This window comes from Natator depressus, chromosome 4 (assembly GCF_965152275.1).
Source record: "Natator depressus isolate rNatDep1 chromosome 4, rNatDep2.hap1, whole genome shotgun sequence".
NCBI lineage: Eukaryota > Metazoa > Chordata > Testudines > Cheloniidae > Natator > Natator depressus.
Genome location: NC_134237.1, coordinates 31900583 through 31920467, shown reverse-complemented (window position 1 = coordinate 31920467; position 19885 = coordinate 31900583). Strand labels below are relative to the sequence as shown.

The following is a 19885-nucleotide window of genomic DNA, read 5'->3' as shown; positions in this document are numbered from 1 at the left end:
ATTGTTTGTTTATTTCTGACTTGCTAATAATTTATCTGGGCACATTTACAACCGTTTTCCCATTTCAAAGAACTCTTAACTTGTGTAAGTGATTTAAACTTTAGATGAATACATAAACCTTGCATGTTGGTACCTCTGAGAAGGTATCTTTCTAACTTGTGGTTGTGAGTAAAACATTCTCCTTAGAATAGGGCCTTTGTCAGATAACATACAATGTACAGACATCTGTAAAATGTCTAATTTATATAGTAAATATAATACATATCAGTGATTCAAAGTACAGATTGTCACTATCATTTCTCTTACATTTAGCACAAGTGATAAAGCAGTTACTTAGGGACCTGTGAGTTCTCTCTTTTCAATTTCCATTAAGAAAAGGTTCCTAGAATATAAAATAACAGAAAAGCAGGGGTCCAATGGGGACTTGACTTCAGTAAGATACTGTGAGAGTATAATATTATCATTGGAACACTTCAGCGATTGCTTTTATTTTAATTTTATTTGGGATTTTTTGCTTTTCTTCTTTCCCTATTTTTAAGTTCCCTTGGCCCCACCACTCCCTCTCCACCTGTTTGCAGTGGTGGTCAGCTATAGCTAGGAGCGTGCATCATTCTAATCGGTGTACAAATCACACAAGCTGGACCTTTGCTTATAGGCATCAGTGAATTCACTGCCCTCAGATTCTCTACAACCCCAGCTTTTAATGGTATGTCAGATGATATCACAAGTAAACATTTTAAGATGCATTTTTTAACATTTTTTCTTCTTTTGGGCACAATCAAAATAGGGCTGCTACTTTTGTAAATCAGTCTTAAGAGGCAAATTTGTTTGTCACAAATTCCTAACACTGCATTGGCACAATGCATTGCAAAGTGATGGTGGTGTATTAAAATATCATCCTGTCAGGATATAGCTTGCTGTCATTCTACAACCTGAGGACAGTGCAGCAGAATCACACAATGTGCTGCAACAAAATGATGTTACAATGCACCGTGAGACGGTGTCACAGTGTAATGTGACAATGGTGCAATGTATTGTGACATGTTTTCATCATGTCATGATGTAACATTGTGATGACATGAAGCAACATGTGCCAAAAAATCCTTCATGTGGTGTGCTAGTGTTGTGGTTCAACAGTCGAGTGTTACAGCAGCATGTCTTCATTCACTTCCCCTTTCTGCCTCTCGATCCTTTTCCAGCTTTGTCTTGTCTGTTTTGATTGTTCACCGCTCAATGCAGGCCCTATCTCCTACTGGTTGCATGTACAGGGCCTAGCCCACAGGGCCTTGATGGCTGTTGGCAGTACTGCAATACACCTTGTGCAACTAAATCATTGAGCTGTGATACTATGTGCTGATGGGGAGACCCCATAACTGCTTCACTGAACTGGCACGACCCCCTGTGCTGCAGTCCCAGGCTGGGGTTCTGGCCACACCTGAGGCCAGAGGCTTGGGGAGGACAAGGGGGCTGCCCCCTATTTGGGGGGTTATCCCATAGAATATCAGGGTTGGAAGGGACCTGAGGAGATCATCTAGTCCAATCCCCTGCTTAAAGCAGGCCCATTCCCAACTTTTGCCCCAGATCCCTAGAGGGCCCCCTCAAGGATCGAGCTCCCAACCCTGGGTTTAGCAGGCCAATGCTCAAACCACTGAGCTATCCCTCTCCCCTTGTCAACCCCCCCCCCCGCGCCAGGCTGCTTTGTGGGGAGGCTGGAGAGACCCAGCCAGCTGCCCGGGGACGTGCACGAGGACGGCCCTGGACGCGAGGACTGGTCTATCAGCAGCACGTCAGTCACGCATCCCACCCTCACCCTCTGTCCCCGGGCCTGGCGCCTCCCACCGTCTCCCGCCTGCCCAGCTCTAGGGGACAAAAGAGTGGAGGGCCGTGGGGCTAGAGCGGCAACACCGGAAGCGCCCAAAACCCATCCCTGCCCTTCCCTTTTGTGTGCGTGTGCGTAGTGCAGCCGGCGCGCGCGCTCTCTACCCTGTGCGTAGCGGGAGGCTGGTGCGCGCGCGGCTGCTCCTCCTATAGCTCCCTTTTGCCGTATCGGCGCGAGCCCTCCCGCCCCCCGCCGCAGCTGGCGCTCGCGCACGAGCGACTGAGAGTCCAGGGCGAGCTGGCCGCATTCGAAGAGTCTCTTCTCTGCCACTCACCGACCCGCTCACCCTGTTTGGAACCCCCCGCCGCCCGCTCAGTGCGCGCGCGCCCCCTCCTCTCCTGGAGATGGAGCGGCCTGGGAGTCAGAGCAAGAAAGTCAAGCTGAGCAACGCGGTACAAAGCTGGGTGAGCGGCTTGGGGAGCTGCACCGGTAGCGTGGGAGGAGGAGGGAGAGCAATGGGGAAGCTGGTGGCTCTCTGCCTGCCTATGCTGATGTGGCATTGCTCGTCTGCAGACCCGCTTGCTGAGCTCGAGAGAGGCAGCAGCCTGTGTGTCCGGCTCGCGGTCTCCGTTGCACAGGCTGGGTCTGCAGTTTGCAAAAAGTGAGGGGCGGCGAGGGAGGATGTGCACGGCACGTTTGCACCGGGGGGGAGTTTCGAGCGAGGGTGACTTGAATCCTTGGTACTTGGCTGGGGTAGGGTGTGGTGGTGCAATCGGATTGTAAATGTCTCATTGAGAGATTATAAATGTTGCCTTAAAATGAATATACCTGTGAAAGTCTAGCTCCCGCAGGCGAGTGAGACTGGGTACCAGCACCTCTCTTCATTCCCAGGGGCTCTGCCTCCAGGGGTCGTTCTTTTATGTTTTGAAAGTTGGGCTCCGGGGGAAGAGGTAGGAAGGAGGGTTTGTACAGGGAAAAATGCAGATTTCAGGCTTTCACTCCTGTCTTTTGCACCTTGGTTCCTCTGCTTCAAATATGTTGGAAGAGGGAAAGATGAAGAATTCAATGTACAATGTAACCATTCATAAATCTGGGGCAGCTTGAGACAGAGGTTCTTTGTAATGTGGTGGCTAAATAGAAAGCTGTCAAAGTAAGATTTAAGCCAAACAATGAAAACCATGGTTCTTATTCATAGAGGTGTGGGCATATGGGCAAATCAATTTACAGTGCAGGCCCCAGACTAGCAAACTAGGGAGAAAGAAGTATTCCCCGAGAACACTTATGATGTTTTTGATACCGTGTGTGAAGAAAATGATTGGGAGTCTGAAAATAATGCTATATTTAAGCAGATGTGATATGGAGAGATGGGCCTCTATTCCTTGCCATAATAAATATTAGATATTTCTTACTGTACCATTAATATTGTATAAATAATCAAGTAGTTAGTGTCAAAGTATTGCTCTGTAGTTTCCTACACATTCCTTTGGTAAGGAAACTTCAAAATTGAAAACTAGTATTTCTTGGTGTAGTATTTCTTGGTAAATGTTAGGCAAAACAGGTGGGATCTCTGTTCCCTCTGTATTATTTAGAGATAATATTATTGGTCAAAACACGTGCCTGTAAATTGTTTCCATACTAACTTATTGTATCAAATTGTTGGAAGTTCTTAATTCTGTGTCAAGAATGAGGAGCACGTGACATATTTTAATCTTTTGCTCTTAAACTGTGTGTGTTCAGTTATCCTGGATTCTAGAGTAGGAGAACCCTCTGATCCAGAATCATTGTTGCAATGGGCTTACGCAAGAATGAATTTGGTCCTTTGTATTATAAAGATCTTCACCTAGTATTTTATGACATTCTGGGCAGTGTCATTAAGGGAATACTTGTTAAAATCAAATATTTAAAAAAACAAAACAATTTACTAACAACTCCATATGATTTTAAAACATTTAAACAAACAAACAAAACCTGCTGGTCACTGTTCCTGCTGGTATTTTGTTTAACTGAAAAGAAATGTAAGGCTAGTCACTCTTATCTTTGTTTTATAGACAGTTTCACTTTTTCCTGAGTTAGTGCATTGCTTGAGTTCTAAACACTGCTGGGGATGTTTTTGTTTTGGTCTCATCTGGAATTTTAACACCCTCCTCCTCCATTTCTGTTGGTTTTAGGGTTGTATAAACTCACTTACTTACCAAATCTAAATTGTCAGGGGCAAATTTGCCTCAGCAGTGTCACTTAATTTTAGCAATGTTTTTTTATTCATTTAAACAGCTAATATCAATAGACCATGTACGTTGTTGTGTTTTCTCTAGTGCTAGACGGGTAGCCGTCTTAATCTAGAGTCCTGTGGCACCTTATAGACTAACAGACATATTGGAGCATAAGCTTTTGTGGGCGAATACCCACTTCATCGGATGCATGTAGTGGATGATGAAGTGGGTATTCACCCACAAAAGCTTATGCTCCAATATGTCTGTTAGTCTATAAGGTGCCTCAGGACTCTTTGCTGCTCTCTAGTACTGTCTAACACTTAAAACTGGTGATGTAACTAACCTGCAAAGGTAAAGTAGCAAATACTGTTAACTTCACCAGTGTGTGCTGGATGTTTCCCTAAACCAGGCTGCTGTGGAAGTCAGCATGATACTTAAAAACATACTTGTTTCTTTAAGGTCCTACTATGTTCATCAATCTCCTATATTGATATGATGACCAATTGTGCAGTGTGCTGCAGGGGTGGGAGGCTTCCCAGAGCATGGGCTTCAGTCCAAGCCTGAAGGCGTACACCGCAGTTAAACAGCCCCTTATTCCAAGCTGGTACAGTGTAGATGTGGCCTGTAATTGCAATGTAGACATGGCCTGGGACAACAATGGCTGAGCCATCAATGGCGCAAGATTCAACCTGTATGGGATTTTTTGGATGAGCTGAGAGAAGCTATCTGGATGTATCAGTGGAAAAAGTTGATGGTTTGGGAAAACTCACTCAGACTAAAGGATCATGTTGGAAGTGGTGCAGGCTGTTTCTCCCAATTCAGAGTGGGGAAAAAAGACACATCTGCCCGAATTATAGGGATAGAGTGGTTGAGCTTAGGTAAGGAAATATAAGTGTAGGATTCTTTTGTTTTATATCTTGGCTCTGCCTGCTGTATACTATTGGGCAAAAGAATAAACAGTACTTTGTGCTGAAGTTGTTGTTCATTCACTTTAATTAGCTGCTCTCATAGACTTCTGAAGGCAAACACTTGTAGATTCCAAATCCGAGTTGGACCTGCAGAAGTAGTCATGGTTGGTACCCAGCAAGCTGTAGCCCAGATTCTGGTCCAAGAGTAGCCAACATGCAGAATTCAACCTCAGGAGAAAGAAAGGCCTGATACTTCCTGAGACCCCCAAGAAGGAACAGCAGTGCATAAGCCCAGTAACAGTGGCAGTGTTGCATTTATGGCCTTTAGGCTGTTAAAAAACTTATAGCTATAAAGGTGCTGCTGAATTTGGCCACCAAGAATGGCTTATTTATATAAATCTAATTATATCTCTTCAGTATTGATTCACATCTGTAGATAAACCTTATTATATTGGCACCATTCATTTTGATATACATAAAGGCTCTCTCAGCATTTATATTGTAAAATATAAATCCCTGACTAAATTAACTGATCGCTTCTTCAGACTGAAATTAGACGTACATAAACTTATTGCCAGGAAACACCGTCTTCAAGTAGAGCCAAAAAAACTGTCTGTCTTTAGACTTTGTGTCCTTATTATTTTAGCATTTTTTGGTCTTTTTGCCACTCTTCTGTCTATAATTTGAAATTTTACATTTAAAATCAATTTAATATTTTGGAAAACTGCACATTTTGAGTGATCATTGTCAATTTTTCATAACATTTAATTGTGATACACAATAGTTTTAATTTTGCATATTGGTGCAACAGTAATATTGATTTCCAAAAGCACCCAAGTGACTTAAGAACACAAGTCTTACTGACCTACAGTGACTTATGTGCTCTAAATCCCACTTTAAATAAATAATGTATAAGTGTTATGAGTATGTTTACCTAAGATAGTAAGTGTATATTACATGCTTCCCTGAGACTTTTTCCTTACAAAAGAAAATTATTTTAAAGTATTAAGACTGAGACGTCCTTGTTTTATTGTCCTTGAAATTAAGGAATGTAATATTCTCGGGTCATTGTATAGAATTTTTTTTTGTTTGTTATAATCAATGGTATATAAACTTTTTCTGGAAAATCAGTATTTATAGTGTGTCTCTGTTAGAACATTTACCCTTTCACAAGTGAATGGCTTATTTCTATTAAATGCGACTGGGTGGGCAGGGCTGAATGGATACTCTTGTTCTCCTCTACTGCAGTGCCAGCTGTTCCAAATACATATTTTTTTTTCTTCTTTGAAATCAGGAAGTGAGTCTAGCCATGGAGTATCTCCAATTTAGTATATGTACCTGAACTGGTTTGTTTCTTGAATCTATTCCAAAGTTGTCTGGCTACTGAATTAATACATTGGTTGCAGCCTTATAAAAGCCTCCTTGTTAACTTCCGCAGGCAGATAGAGCAAGAACTGGGAAACCCGCTTGCTTACTGTTCAAGTAGGAATCTTACATGGAAACTGAAGCAGTCTGAGCCATTAGTTGGTGTGGAATTGAAACTTTCATTTAAAAAAAAATTCAAATGTACATTGGTGCACTGTTGTTGTCTTTAATTAGAAAGGACAACAGCCCTCGTGTTCCTGCTGCTGTTCTTAGTTTTGCTAGCACAGTAAGATTGACTGTATGCTTTTGCATTTCAGTGCAACCCTATGGGCAGCATTAAAACTGGCAGGAATCATGACAATTTTGCTCTGCGTTCAAGCACTAGAGCTGTTGCTGTGGACCAGGCTGGTAGCCATTGCCTCACATCTTATTCCCCTCTTTTTTTTTTGTGCTGTTACTTAGCTGATTGGTTTATATCTCTGACTCATATGATTGGTAAATTTCTGGAGCCCTGAAAACATGCCCACACAATTATTGAAAAACCCTTTTGTTTTGGAGGTATTTAAATCTCCCAAGTGTACAAATGTTGAAAATTCTTCACCAAAAATCAAGCTGAACACAGATCTGTGTCAGCTCTCCCAACCCTTCCCTAGCCAAAAATGCTAGAGAATCATAGTTTGTCAAACATAATGCAACATGCCAAGTATAGACAGCAAAATAAACAAGCCAAGGTTAAGATGTGGTACAGAAACGGAGGTAATTTTCCATTATTTAGGGCAATGGTGCTAGAGCTACTGTGAATCATTCGCTATTGATGATCCCGTTTTCTGTAATACCGGCTGCATAATTTGGTGGTGGATTGTCTAGACTAGGAAAATTTGTATTGCATCAAAACTGTCGTAATTTCCCAATTACGTTCAATTGAGAACAAATTAGCAAAGTCACTAAATCTTAGTGCAACTCTTTTTATTAAAAGCTTCTCTCAAGAGATTGTCTAGATCCAGCTTTTATTTGGAGTCATGGGGGTTTTGTCATTTACATGAGAGGGAATAGTATTGAGCCCTTTGGTTTTAAAGGTGAACTGCAAAATGAAAAATGAGTTGTGTTGTTAGGAAAGGGGTGTATTCTGGGATTTATAACCTTTGGATTCTTTTTATGGTTTCCTGACTCACAGCTGCACCCGGTAGGTTTTTGACACTGAAAGTACACCCCCAGAGACCACTGGCTGCTGTGCTGGGTGTGTGTGACTCTTCTCCACTCCCTCAGCTTTCTGCTTGTGGAGTGCCTTGCCTGGTGACAGGTTTCAGAGTAGGAGCCATGTTAGTCTGTATCAGCAAAAAGAACGAGGAGTACTTGTGGCACCTTAGAGACTAACAAATTTATTTGGGCATAAGCTTTCGTGGGCTAAAACCCCCTGCATCAGATGCGTGGAGTGGAAAATACAGTAGGTAGATATAGTATACACTCACAGAACTTGAAAAGATAGGGGTTGCCTTACCAACTCTAACGACACAAATCAATTAAAGTGGGCTATTATCCTTGTGCTGATATATATCTATACACACAGAGAACGTGTATCAGCACAAGGATAATAGCCCACTTTAATTGATTTGTGTCGTTAGAGTTGGTAAGGCAACCCCTATCTTTTCAAGTTCTGTGAGTGTATACTATATCTACCTACTGTATTTTCCACTCCACGCATCTGATGCAGGGGGTTTTAGCCCACGAAAGCTTATGCCCAAATAAATTTGTTAGTCTCTAAGGTGCCACAAGTACTCCTCGTTCTTTTTGCTTGTGGAGTGTGTCTGCTAATTTATCCTTGGCCAGACTCTGATTTTGAGTCTTCCTCCCTAGCGAATGACTCCAGCGCCTCTTTCTGCTGCAGCTCACAGTTCTTCAAGCAGCAGCAGAATGATAATGACCTGATCTTTGTCACTTTCATTGCTGCCTGCAGTTTTCTCTAGAACACCAAAGAAAACTGATAGGACTTCTGCTGCTGCAGCCTGGGAGAGCCAGCAGCAGAAGCACTGGAATAGTGTGCCCTGGGTTCTTGTTTTGAAAGGTATCTTTGGCACTGTGAGTGTGTTGGGGAATAGGGGAAAGCGAGAATGATGGCATTGTGTGTGCTACTGGAAATAGTCATAATGAATGAATGCTTCTTTTAATAGGTTAAACAGGGTCTTTCTGTACATACAGCCGAGCAAAAATATTTAATTTTTTAATACTTCAGGTTATTGTTAAAGAAGATGCCTCTGTGCTGCATCCCACTCGCTGCACCCCTTCCCAAGTTGAGACTGTGCAAGATGTATGTGGCAGGGAGAATAAGGTTTCTCATGCCATTCAAGATATCTGAAGCAAAAGTAAGGCCTTGTCTGTACTACCGCGGTAAGTCGACTTAAGTTACACTACTCCAGTTATGTGAATAACATAACTGAAGTCGACATAGCTTAGGTTGACTTACAACGGTGTCTACACCGTGCTGTGTTGACGGGAGATGCTCTCCTGCCGACTTACCTTATGCTTCTCAGGGAGGTGGAGGACAGAAGTAGACGGGAGAGTGCTATGCCATTGACTTAGCTTGTTTTCACCAGACCTGCTAAATTGACACCCGCTGCATCGATTGAGTAGTGCCAATCTAGCGGTAAGTGTAAATATGGCCTAAGAGCGCAGTGGTGATGAACACACTAAATATGGATGGTTGGTATTTTCCCATTATAGTTTCTGCAGTGCACCTTTTTAGTACTCTGTATCATATCTCTGAACTTCTCCTAATTAAACATCTCACTTTGGACTCCAAACTACCTGTCTCCCATAAACCTCACTTTAAAACTATCAAATTACTAAATTCACTTTCTGGATTCAGCAATGTCAGTGTGTTTGTTTAAGCTAATTCAGCATTTTTTGAGAATCCTTTTCTAATGTGCTTTGTGTTTTTGTTTTTCCCCTTTATTGTCATATCTCTCATGATCTGTTGTCTAATTACCTAATTTAGGCCTCAGTCTTGCAGTGATTCACATGAGCAGCCCTCTACACCTTTGTAAAATTCCATCCCCAGACACGTTAACAGACTTCTCCGGCTTCGTTGGGTTGGGAAGGTGTTTCAGTCAGGGTGATAAAAAGATCCTGGCTGTCGGGGAGAACGGTGTGCTGTGTGCTCTCCTCACGCTCCTCCTCATCTTCCCCATCCGTAAAATCCTCAGGCACGGCGGAGAGTACCCCATCATCGGAGTCCACGGACAGGGGTGGGGTAGCGGTGGCGGCCCCCCCTAGAATTACATGCAGCTCAACGTAGAAGTGGCCTCTGTCTGGGCCTCTGTGCTGGAGCGTCCGTTTGATTCTTTGGTTTTCTGGTACGCTTGTCTGAGCTCCTTAAGTTTCGCACAGCACTGTGTTGCGTCCCTGCTGTAGCCTCTGTCCTTCATGGCCGTGGAGATTTTTTTTTAAATGTTTTGGCATTTCGTCTTTTGGAACGTAGTTCTGGTAGCACGGATTCGTCTCCCCATACAGCAATCAGATCCAGTACCTCCCGTTCAGTCCATACTGGAGCTCTTTTTCGATTCTGGGACTGCATGGTCACCTGTGCTGATGAGCTTGTCTGGCCAAACAGGAAAGGAGATTCAAAAGTTCCTGGGACTTTTCCTGTACATCTGGCCAGTGCATCCGAGTTCAAAGTGCTGTCCAGAGCGGTCACAGTGGTTCACTGTGGGATAGCTCCTGGAGGCCAATATATTTGAATTGCATCCACACTAACCCTAATTTGAAACGGCGATGTTGATTTCAGCGCTAATCCCCTCATTGTGGAGGAGTACAGAAATCGGTTTTAAGAGCACTTTATGTCGAAAAAAATGGCTTCGTTGTGTGGACGGGTGCAGAATTAATTCGATTTAACGCTGCTAAATCCGACACACTCGTAGTGTAGACCAGGCCTAAGGGACTGCCCATGCTGATCACTCTGCTGGTTTAGGGTCTTAGATTGTAAGGTCACCATGACAGGAATGTCTTCTTTTTTGACTAGATTGTGTCACACATGCTTACAGTGCTATATAAGTAGGTTATTTTTTTATTTTTTAATTATAAAATAATTCTGTATGAAAGGTCTTGGCCAAAACTATTAACCCATCTCCCGTAATCCCTTCTCATCCACGAACAATGTCCTAGACAGATGGAAAACATATTATGAAAGCATGTTGAACCACACACCTGCTGACAGCTGTCCAGAGCTATGTGATCTGCTAAATCACGTGGCTGCAGACCTAGGGGAAAACATTGATCATCTGGGATAGCCTTTCATACTTCCTCACTGACAAAGTTGCAGAATGGCAGTGCTGCTGGACCTGATGGTATTCCATCTGAGCTACGCAAAAGTGCCTGAGAATCAGTGAGCATCAGCTTGCATCGACTGTTCTTAAAAGTGCGGTCATCAGACAATTTACGACCAGAATGGAAAGTTGGCGTCATAGTGTCCCTGTACAAGGGCTAAGGATCTCACACCGAGTCTGGCAACTGTAGGCTGAATTCATTGTTTTCAGTGCCTGGGAAGGTCTTTGGTCTCATTCTGTTTAGTAGGATGCAGCTGCTCCATAACATTGTCATCTGCAGCAATCAGGTTTCACTGATGGGTGATTAACAGTGGAAGCTGTCCCTATCCTCCAGCTCCTGGCTGAGCTGTGCCAAGAATTTAACCTCCTGCTTCACGTGGTATTTGTCGATATAAAAGCAGTGTTCAGTTTGGTTGACAGGTCAGCACTCCTCACACTGAAAGGAGTTGGCATTCTAGATGTTTTGCTAAACCTGGCACGCAGTCCGCACACCAGTACTAGTGTGAGGAGTGTGCTTTGATTCATGGCATTTGCTGTGTTTCAGCACAATCTCAGGTGTGCAGCAGGGATGCATTCTAACCCTATCACTTTTCTGTTGAGCAGCTGACTGGATATTAGGACTTGCCGCTCCACATGTTAGAATCAAGGCTGGCCAAGAAGCGTCCACTAATCAAGACTATGCCACTGACATTTCCTTGCTTGTGGAGAAGGCAGAGAATTTCAGCCCTGCCCTTCAAAGTCTCCAAGACACCACCAGCACTTTGGAGTTGACTGGTCTTCTGCCATGAGACGTAGCTGGACCTACAGAATCCTTGGTGCAGGTGGAGTCAAGTACCATGGAGAAAACTTGTCCAGTTCATCTATCTAGGTTGCAAACCTCATAGGGTAGTAACCTCATGGCTCCTGATTGGCTTCCCCACCCCATATAACACCCAGGGGCATTCCAGGAAGTATCCAGTGTGGATCTTCTGTAGCTTCTGTGACAATTCCTGATGTCTGCTCTTGAACTTCTGGCTTCAACCTTGGCTTGATTTAGACCTTGGCTCTTGACCTGGACCTGAAACCTGACTTAGACTCTGGTCCTTGGTATTGATCCTGTCCTGGAATTTGACTGTAAACTCCTCCACTATTGTCAGCCTCAGGTTTGACCTTGCTCCAACTATTTGTCCTGACTGCCCTCGTCAGGATCTTGGCAGTCTGGCTGGTGCAATGGTCCTCAGTAGACTATATTTGTTTGATGATAGGGGACCCCCACCTCCTCCACACACACAAAATCCTAGTTCCTTTTAATAACTTTTCATAGTTTTTTAAAGCATTTTGCTAACTTTTCCTCTAACTGAATAGTCAGGAATTGGAATGATAGTGGAAGGTATTTTAGAAGTTGAAAGAAGATTTACCTAAAGGCAGGGTGGTCTAGATGTTTGAGTGCAAAACTGGAAATCAGACCACACGTGCACAATTTGTAGGGGAAAGGACCCCTTTTGGGGAATTTTAGAAAGGAGCCAAGATTAAGCCTTATAACTGGAGCCTTGTTACAATCCTGTGAGAATAGTTTTCCCCTTAATCTAAAGAATTTACAGTAGTGCTGAAAAAAATCTAACTGGTTTTCTAATTACCTAAATAAGGGCATTTTAGCATCTGACCTCATATTTTTAGCCAGTCAAATTTGCATGCAATAATTGACTAGTCCAGCCATCCCTATGGTGGAAAGTGGGGAGTTCAATGTATGTAGTCCACACGGGTGGTCTGTTTAATTTCCTTTGTGCCCTTTGGCTTTATGGAGCTGCTGATCTATTCAGTGTTAACTTTTGCTTTTATTAGTTTGCCTGCCAGTCTCGCTTTTGTATGTGTGAATAACTTAACCTAACTAACTCTCCTATCTACAGGGAATGCAGAGAGCTACCAATGTCACTTATCAAGCCCACCATGTCAGCAGGAACAAGAGAGGCCAAGTGGTGGGGACGAGAGGTGGCTTTCGCGGCTGCACAGTCTGGTTAACAGGTACAGTCAAACTCTGTTCATGGATTTATGAAGCTTTTCTTCATTTTTGTTTGCCCATTGTATCTTTTTTTCTTCTTTTCAACCTTTTCTTGCTAAATGTGGGTATGAGGCTTAGATTAAAACAAAGGGGCTTGTCACAGTGCGCGACTTGCCCCTGCGGCGCCTCCTGCTGTCCTCTCAGGGACTTAGCTCTTCCAGCCTCCGGCGCGCCCTCTGGAGGCTGGTGTCCCACTTGCCGCTGGCCCCCGTGTCCCTCCCGGACCCCAGTGCCCCTTTTACCCAGGGTGCTGCCCCCTGGCAGTACCCCCACAGTCTCTGGGTCTCCCCTCCCCAGGGAACCCCAACCTACTATCCCCACCTCGCCTCGGTCTTTGACTACTGCCAGTCACCATTGAGCCCCTGCACACTGGGGCAGACTGCAGCGTATAAGCCAATCATCACAGGCAAGGGGGGGGTTTAGACCTGCTGCCTCTGCCTACCCATGGGCTGCCCTGTTGCAACCCCAGTACCTTGTCTTAGGCAGTCTGCCAGGCCTGCATCCTGGGGCTTTTCCAGTCTCCCAGCTTCTCTGGCCTTCCCCAGCCCTCGTACACTCCCTAGCAGCCAGGCCCAACTCCCTCCACAACTAGAGGAGACTCTGTCTGCTCCTGACCCACTGCCCTCTTATAAGGGCCAGCTGAGCCCTGATTGGGGTGTGGCCACAGCTGAGCCTGCTTCCCCCAATCAGCCTGGGAACTGCTTGCTCCCAGCCACAGCCCTCTCCTGGGCTGTTTTAAGCCCTTCAGGGCAGGAGGGGTGACCACCCCACTACAGGTCTACTGCTAGTTTATTGACTGCACAGTCATGGAGTAGGGAAAGGTTTGCTTATGTCCTAGAGAGAGCGCTGAGTGTTGCCTGTAAAAGGAGATATTCAGTCCTTTGTGGGGGTGTTGTGTGTGTGTGTGTGTGTGTGTGTTTTTTTTTTTTTGTTTTTTTTTTTTTTTTTGAAGAGAGGTTCTTGGAAAGGGAAGTGTTCTATAGAATCACAGGTCTCATAAAATATACAGAGTTTTTGTGTAGGAGAGCAAATGTTTCTCTTTAAATCTGTGCAGTGGGATCCTGGTCAGGCTTGCAGGAAATTACTGTAGGATAGACAATAAAATGGTCTTTCTGCTTTGAATGTGATTTTGAGTAGGCCAAATATCGGCTTACATTTGTGTAAACAAGACAACACCATGCCAGTGTTAGGGAGCTTATTCCTTCACCCACTTACTTCCCTGGTCCTTCTCGCAGGAACAGAGAGCAACAATACCCAAAGTCCAAAGGTTCAAACAATTTGATGTTTATTGGGGTGAACTTCCAGTAAGCATGATTCCAGTTTCCTTCCTTAGTGTCCCCCTTCCCAGCTCTGAAACCAGAGAGCCTTACACCTGTGTCTCTGTTCCCATTCCTGCCCTTAGCCAAACATGATTCCAATTTCCCCACCCCCATTCCCTGTTCCCCCACCCACCCACTTCCTGATTGACTGCAGACTATATAGTAAAACTTGAGTTCTGCGTAGCTATACCGTAACCAATCGTTTTACTGAAATTTAACTAACCAATCCTAACATATTGTAACATGATTATTTAACCAATTATATCCCACCACCTTAGTTTACATCCAGCAAAATTAATTATACAGCAGACAGAAACAAACACAGAACCAGACAGAGATTATACAGACAAACAATGGGGAAATGGGGACTACAGTGATAGAACAAACACAGAAATGAGGATTTCACATCCCAGCTATTGATAAGTGAGTTCTTGCCAAACAGGATGCTATCAAACTAAGTTTCCTTTTACATCTTCTAGGCACTTCCCTTTCTCTGGAGGCGATAGCCATTATCAGGACAGGATTGTATTCCGAACAGCCCAATAGCACCTTATTTCAGTGTGACTAGTTTGGAATGTGAGGAGGTGACCGGTCACTTCCCAGCTTATGGCTGCCTCTGTTGCTTAGCCAAAGGCCTTAGCCTAAGAACAGGGCCTCAGACTGTCACAGTAAGAGAAGGACCTTACGCTGGCAGACAGTGATTTTGATTTTCTTTTATACCTCTATAACTAGCCAAGTGATAAGAATACACCTAAATTCTTAGAGTATAGGCCTTTAAAGACAGGCCTGAATATCTATATCCTAACAGCCAGGATCAAGAACTTCCTTCAAATATCATTTTAAATGGCACTGTTGATTTAAGTCTCACTGCTGCTTCCAAATATAAATATGGCAAATTCTAAGAACCTTGGTAAGCAGACTTAGAGGAAAACCAGAAGTAAAAGTACTGATTTCTGTCAGGATTCACAGGATGAAATTGGCCCCTTTATTGCCTGGCTAGGCTCCAGGTAGAGAGTTGGAACGGCTGTTTCTGAAAAACCTTGAAGCTGCACTACAACAGGATGGGATTTTCAAAAGTGGCAAGTGACTTAGGATCACAAGACTCTCCATGGGACATGTGCTCCTAAGGCGCATCATCGCTTTTGAAAATCCCACTAAAAGTCTATAAGAGAGCCTTAAACTTTTTTGCATATCTCTGTGCACAAAACGATACATGATTTTAAAACTGCTGTAGAGGATTTCAGAGGTTCTGCAGATGATGAGCTCCCTCATTTGGATAACACAATGGAAACCTAAGTCTTGTTGGATCCCATAGATGATACTATGATATCAATACATAGTCAAGTGCTTCAGAGGCAGAGTAGTGAATCAGAGCCATTAAAGACAGGTTCTACAGCACATGATCAGAGCAGTGAAAAGCAAATAAAGTCTTAGGTTACTGGATCATCTTAATTTGGTTTCTTTATTCAAAATTAATCTTTTTGTACCACCAGGTTTACATCTTAAATACCTGGCAACCTTTTCAACATAATCTTTCAGGCAGATGCCCAAAGTAGCCCATTAATGGCTAAGAGGAAAAACTAGGGCTCTCTGAGCAGTGAAGTGTCTAGGTACTGTTTACATCCCCCCCACCCCCCAAGGTTTTAGGGCCTGAGCTTAACTACCCTGAAGTTGATGGGTTGACTCTCTTGGTTGACTTCAGTAGTCTTTGGGTCAGGCCCTTACTGTATGAGATTCTTTCTTATATTTTAATGGATTTATCTGCAACTTGTCAAGATTCTAAATTGCAGTGTTTGTTCCTTCACTTGATATCCCCCTCTTTGTAAATTGCAGAAAATTATAGTTCCTCTTCAGGGTTATGTGATAGTGTACAATTCTCTTTGTTCTTCCTTATGGTCTCGGTCCAGAATGTTAAAGAAGTACATTAACCAGCATATCAATAGTGTCAGGCAAGTCATATCACTGAGTTCACTACCACTCAAATAGGTATTGCTCTTCTGTTTTGTAGGATCTCTGCCTCCCTTTTTTGAAGATTAAGAATTTTCTGAGTCAAAGATTTTTTTAGTCTTTTTTTTTCCCCTCAAGTGGTTGCTCTTTGAGATGACTGTTACTCTTAAATTTTTTCACCCTGTTGCTGTCTTGTTTGTTTTCTCAAGTTACTTTTCAGTCAGGCCCTCCAACTTTGTCTGCTTTAAGAATCTGTCATGTGTATCTACGTAATCATACAAGATGCAGTCATAGGCCCTGATCCAGCAAAGTACTTAAATGTTTAACTTGAAGCACATGAGTAGTCTTACTGACTTCAGTTAAGTTTAAAATTAAGCATGTGCTTAAGTTCTCTGATGGATTGGAGCCTTCATGAGCAGTCTTCACTGAGTTCAGTGCTGCTACTATCTAGTTTGCAGAAGACGGCAACTGCACTGGAGACTTGTGTGAGCACTGCTTAATCTGTCTCTGGTATTTCTCTCATTCAGTAGTCGAAGTCTGGAAGGAGAAACTAGCAGCTCAATAAGCAGCTTCTTATTGTAGACCATGGAGCTCCTATTCGTATGGCATCTCTGGCTCAAATTTCTTTCATCTGCTTAAAAATATTTGGGGGGGGTGTGAGAGTGACTGAATATAAATAGAGGAAGCTGATGGAGTTTAACATAATTTTTCTCCCATTTCTTAAAGTGGTGTATGTTGAATGTCTAATTGGTCTAACTTTTTTGTTTTTGACTTGTTTAGGGCTGTCTGGGGCTGGGAAGACCACAGTTAGCATGGCACTGGAGGAGTATTTAGTGTGCCATGATATTCCATGCTACACATTGGATGGTGACAATATTCGCCAAGGCCTTAATAAGAATCTGGGCTTCAGTCCGGAAGACAGGGAAGAAAATGTTCGACGTATTGCTGAGGTTGCTAAGTTGTTTGCAGACGCTGGTCTGGTGTGCATCGCTAGTTTTATCTCTCCTTATACCCAAGTAAGCATACTGCCTTGATACATATTTATGGTGCTACAGGATGCAATGGTTTTGCTGTGCCACAAATATGTTCATCTCACCAGTCTCACTGGAGAAAACACATGTAAAATATGTCAGTGTCTCTCAAGGAAAATTTTTAAGCTCTAGAAATTGTCCATTTAGCCTCTCTTCAGCTGATAAATATAGTATACATTTTTGGTATGTAAGCTTGAATTTCCTTTGAGTTGCCTTAGAGATACAACTGTAGGTGACATCTCATGAATTTCCTAGCCCAGTTGAACTTTTTTCAGTATTAGTGCAGTCCCTGCGTCTGCTAAATTTAAAATGGGAGCTGTCTTTTAGTGTAATTTTGTCACAGCTGAGAAAAACGAATTTGGCATTAGGACAAGGGGGAAAAGGAAAAAAGACAAACCAAAATTTCAGTGTGTTTTTTTGCTTGTCCACGTTAGCCATCTGGATTTCTTTGTTTTTTAAATACTGAGAAGGTGGAGAATATGCTTCATCTGGAAAACATAATTCAGCTGTTAAAACCTCTTTTCCGCCCACCTCAAATATACAGCATGGTCTTTACTTCCTTAAATTGTGCAAGCAAAATATGCACTTGAGCATGCAAAATGGGTAACTGTGTTCAACTAGTTCAGTTTGTTGTTGCATGCGGTTTTGCATGTGTATTTAGATGTGGCTTTTTGGAAATACAGCATAAATGTGTGTATACATTTAGTACTGTTAAGAATTTTTCATTGTGTCTGTGGAGATGTACTCAGTGAATGAAGGGGAGAGAGTTGGTGAATGGACAGCAGGGAGCATCTTTCAAAATAGTTTTTATGGAGGGTGTCTATAGTGTGACAGTTTCCAAGTGAGAATTACCTCAGTATTTCTCTGGGTGTTGCGCTGCAAACTATTCTTTAAAGAATAGTTTGGAGAGTTCAGGATCCTGTAGCAGGCCACAAGTTCTAGAGATGAGAAAAATGCTCTATTGTGTATTTGGTTAGAGATCTAGATTTAATATTTTAATGAATTGCTTTTTTAATGATGGCTCATGATTGGGAATCTTGTGACTAATAGTATGCTCTCAGCAGGACTGTATTTGTAAAATGTATGTGTGTTATTTGAGGCTGCACAAGTCTAGTCAGGTTGAGGTGTGCAGAAGGAAAGTTGGTATTTAGTGGAAAGCCAAAAAAAAAAAAAGGTCGGGGGAGGGTTGAGAAGAGTTGAAAGATTCATGGGCAGTAAGTGACATTCCTTCATGGCTTCAATGAAATAGGGTAGATGTATTACTCCCAATGGGAGGTAACGCCTAATATTTTTTTTTGGGGGGGGGGGGGGAAATAGAATATCCCATTGTACATATGACTTGAGTATAAAAATCCAGTCCTGTATAAACTCTCTCTGAATTTGGTGTCCATTTTACTATGCAGGTAGCAGCAGACCCACTAATCACATGTAGTTTGTACTTTATGGAAGGAACATATCTGTTCCCCTACCCCCTTCCCCCACCCATTTTGTGATTGCAATCTTAAATAAGCTAATGTCCTTCAAATATTCTTCTTTAATTTTTTCTGCTTCAAAATTCTATTTAAAATCTGTTAATTCTTTTCCTCCCTCCCTGTTCAGGATCGGAGCAATGCCAGGCAAATTCATGAAAGTGCAAGTTTGCCTTTTTTTGAAGTATTTGTGGATGCTCCACTGCATGTCTGTGAAAAGAGAGATGTCAAAGGACTCTACAAAAAAGCCCGGGCTGGAGAAATTAAAGGTGAATCTAAGTATAGTCACATCTTTTCCATGCTAAACTTTGATCTTGTTGTAATGGTTGGCTCTATGGACAAATAAATAAAGGGCACACTCCAGGCTACATTTCATTAAGGTGCAGTATGGTCCAGTGAATTGACACTGGACTGGGACTCAAACAACTGGATTTCTATTCCGTACTCTGCCCCTAGCCTGCTGTGTAACCTTGGGAAAGTTGCTTTGTCTCTCTGTGACGGTTTCTCCTCCCACCCTTTACCAGTCTTCTCTATTATAAGCTCTTTGGAGCAGGAACAGTTTCTCCACTCTGTACAGTGCCAACCACTGTGGGGTCCTGAGCCAGTTTCCACGTGTAGACACTACTGTAATGCTAATAATGGCCTGCCAAAAAAGTAATGGAAAAGTAGTACATTCACAATCCTTCCTTCTGTAAAGCTGCATCATGAAGACCGGTTTTACAAATTTATTTTTATGGTGCTGAAGAAGCTGTGGTTGTGTGCTGATGCTCTGTTACATTTTAATACCCCAAATAAGACCCACTGCCCCACTAGAAAAAAATTTAAAAAGCTGGAAAAAAATATCCTAATGGATTGGAATCAGTCAGCAATTTTGCTTAAGGATAACCTCATAACTGCCTTTTTGCTGGATAGTAGTCCTGCAACTTGTAGTGGTTAGCAATAGTCCTTCTGCCTGTATTTGGAAGCAAAACAGTGTTGTACAGTTTCTGCTTCAGCTACTCAATTTCATAGACTAAGGGCAAAAGGAACCATCATGATCGTTTAATCTGACCTCCTGCATGTTGCAGGCCACAAAACCTGCAATATGCCCATAACCTCTTGCTGAGTTACTGAAATCTTGATTTAAAGACTTCAAGTTACAGAGAATCCGCCATCTTTTTCTCTAGAGATGATGAAGCTACCGAATCAAAGACCGCTTAATGCATATCTGGATTTCTGTGGAGGCGATTGTGGGTGTGACGGGTTCGATCATAGAAACCTCCTTGGGACTGTCACCTGATGTGGTGAAACTACCTCTGAGCCCATTTTCTCTGCCAGTTTGGGCCTCCAGAACCCTGCCTTGTTGTGCCAGACATGCCAGTCTTCTCCAGCACAGACCAGGGTCTAAACCACGTGCCCCAAAGCTGCAGACTTAACTGAAAACAGCTTAAGAAGTGCTCCTGTCTCCAGCACCCAGACAC

At 43.0% G+C, this 19885-nt stretch overlaps 1 protein-coding gene across 1 annotated transcript in view; it reads left to right on the top strand.

Moving 5' to 3' along the window:
* The first annotated feature begins 2008 nt into the window (after positions 1–2008).
* Positions 2009–19885, top strand: part of PAPSS1 (3'-phosphoadenosine 5'-phosphosulfate synthase 1) — a 68761-nt gene continuing 50884 nt past the window's right edge. Inside the window, exons 1-4 of the mRNA XM_074950716.1 lie at positions 2009–2283; positions 12508–12622; positions 16706–16941; positions 18556–18694. Coding sequence (XP_074806817.1) covers positions 2224–2283; positions 12508–12622; positions 16706–16941; positions 18556–18694 — 550 coding nt within the window. The 5' untranslated portion in view covers positions 2009–2223. The remainder of the gene's footprint in view (positions 2284–12507; positions 12623–16705; positions 16942–18555; positions 18695–19885) is intronic.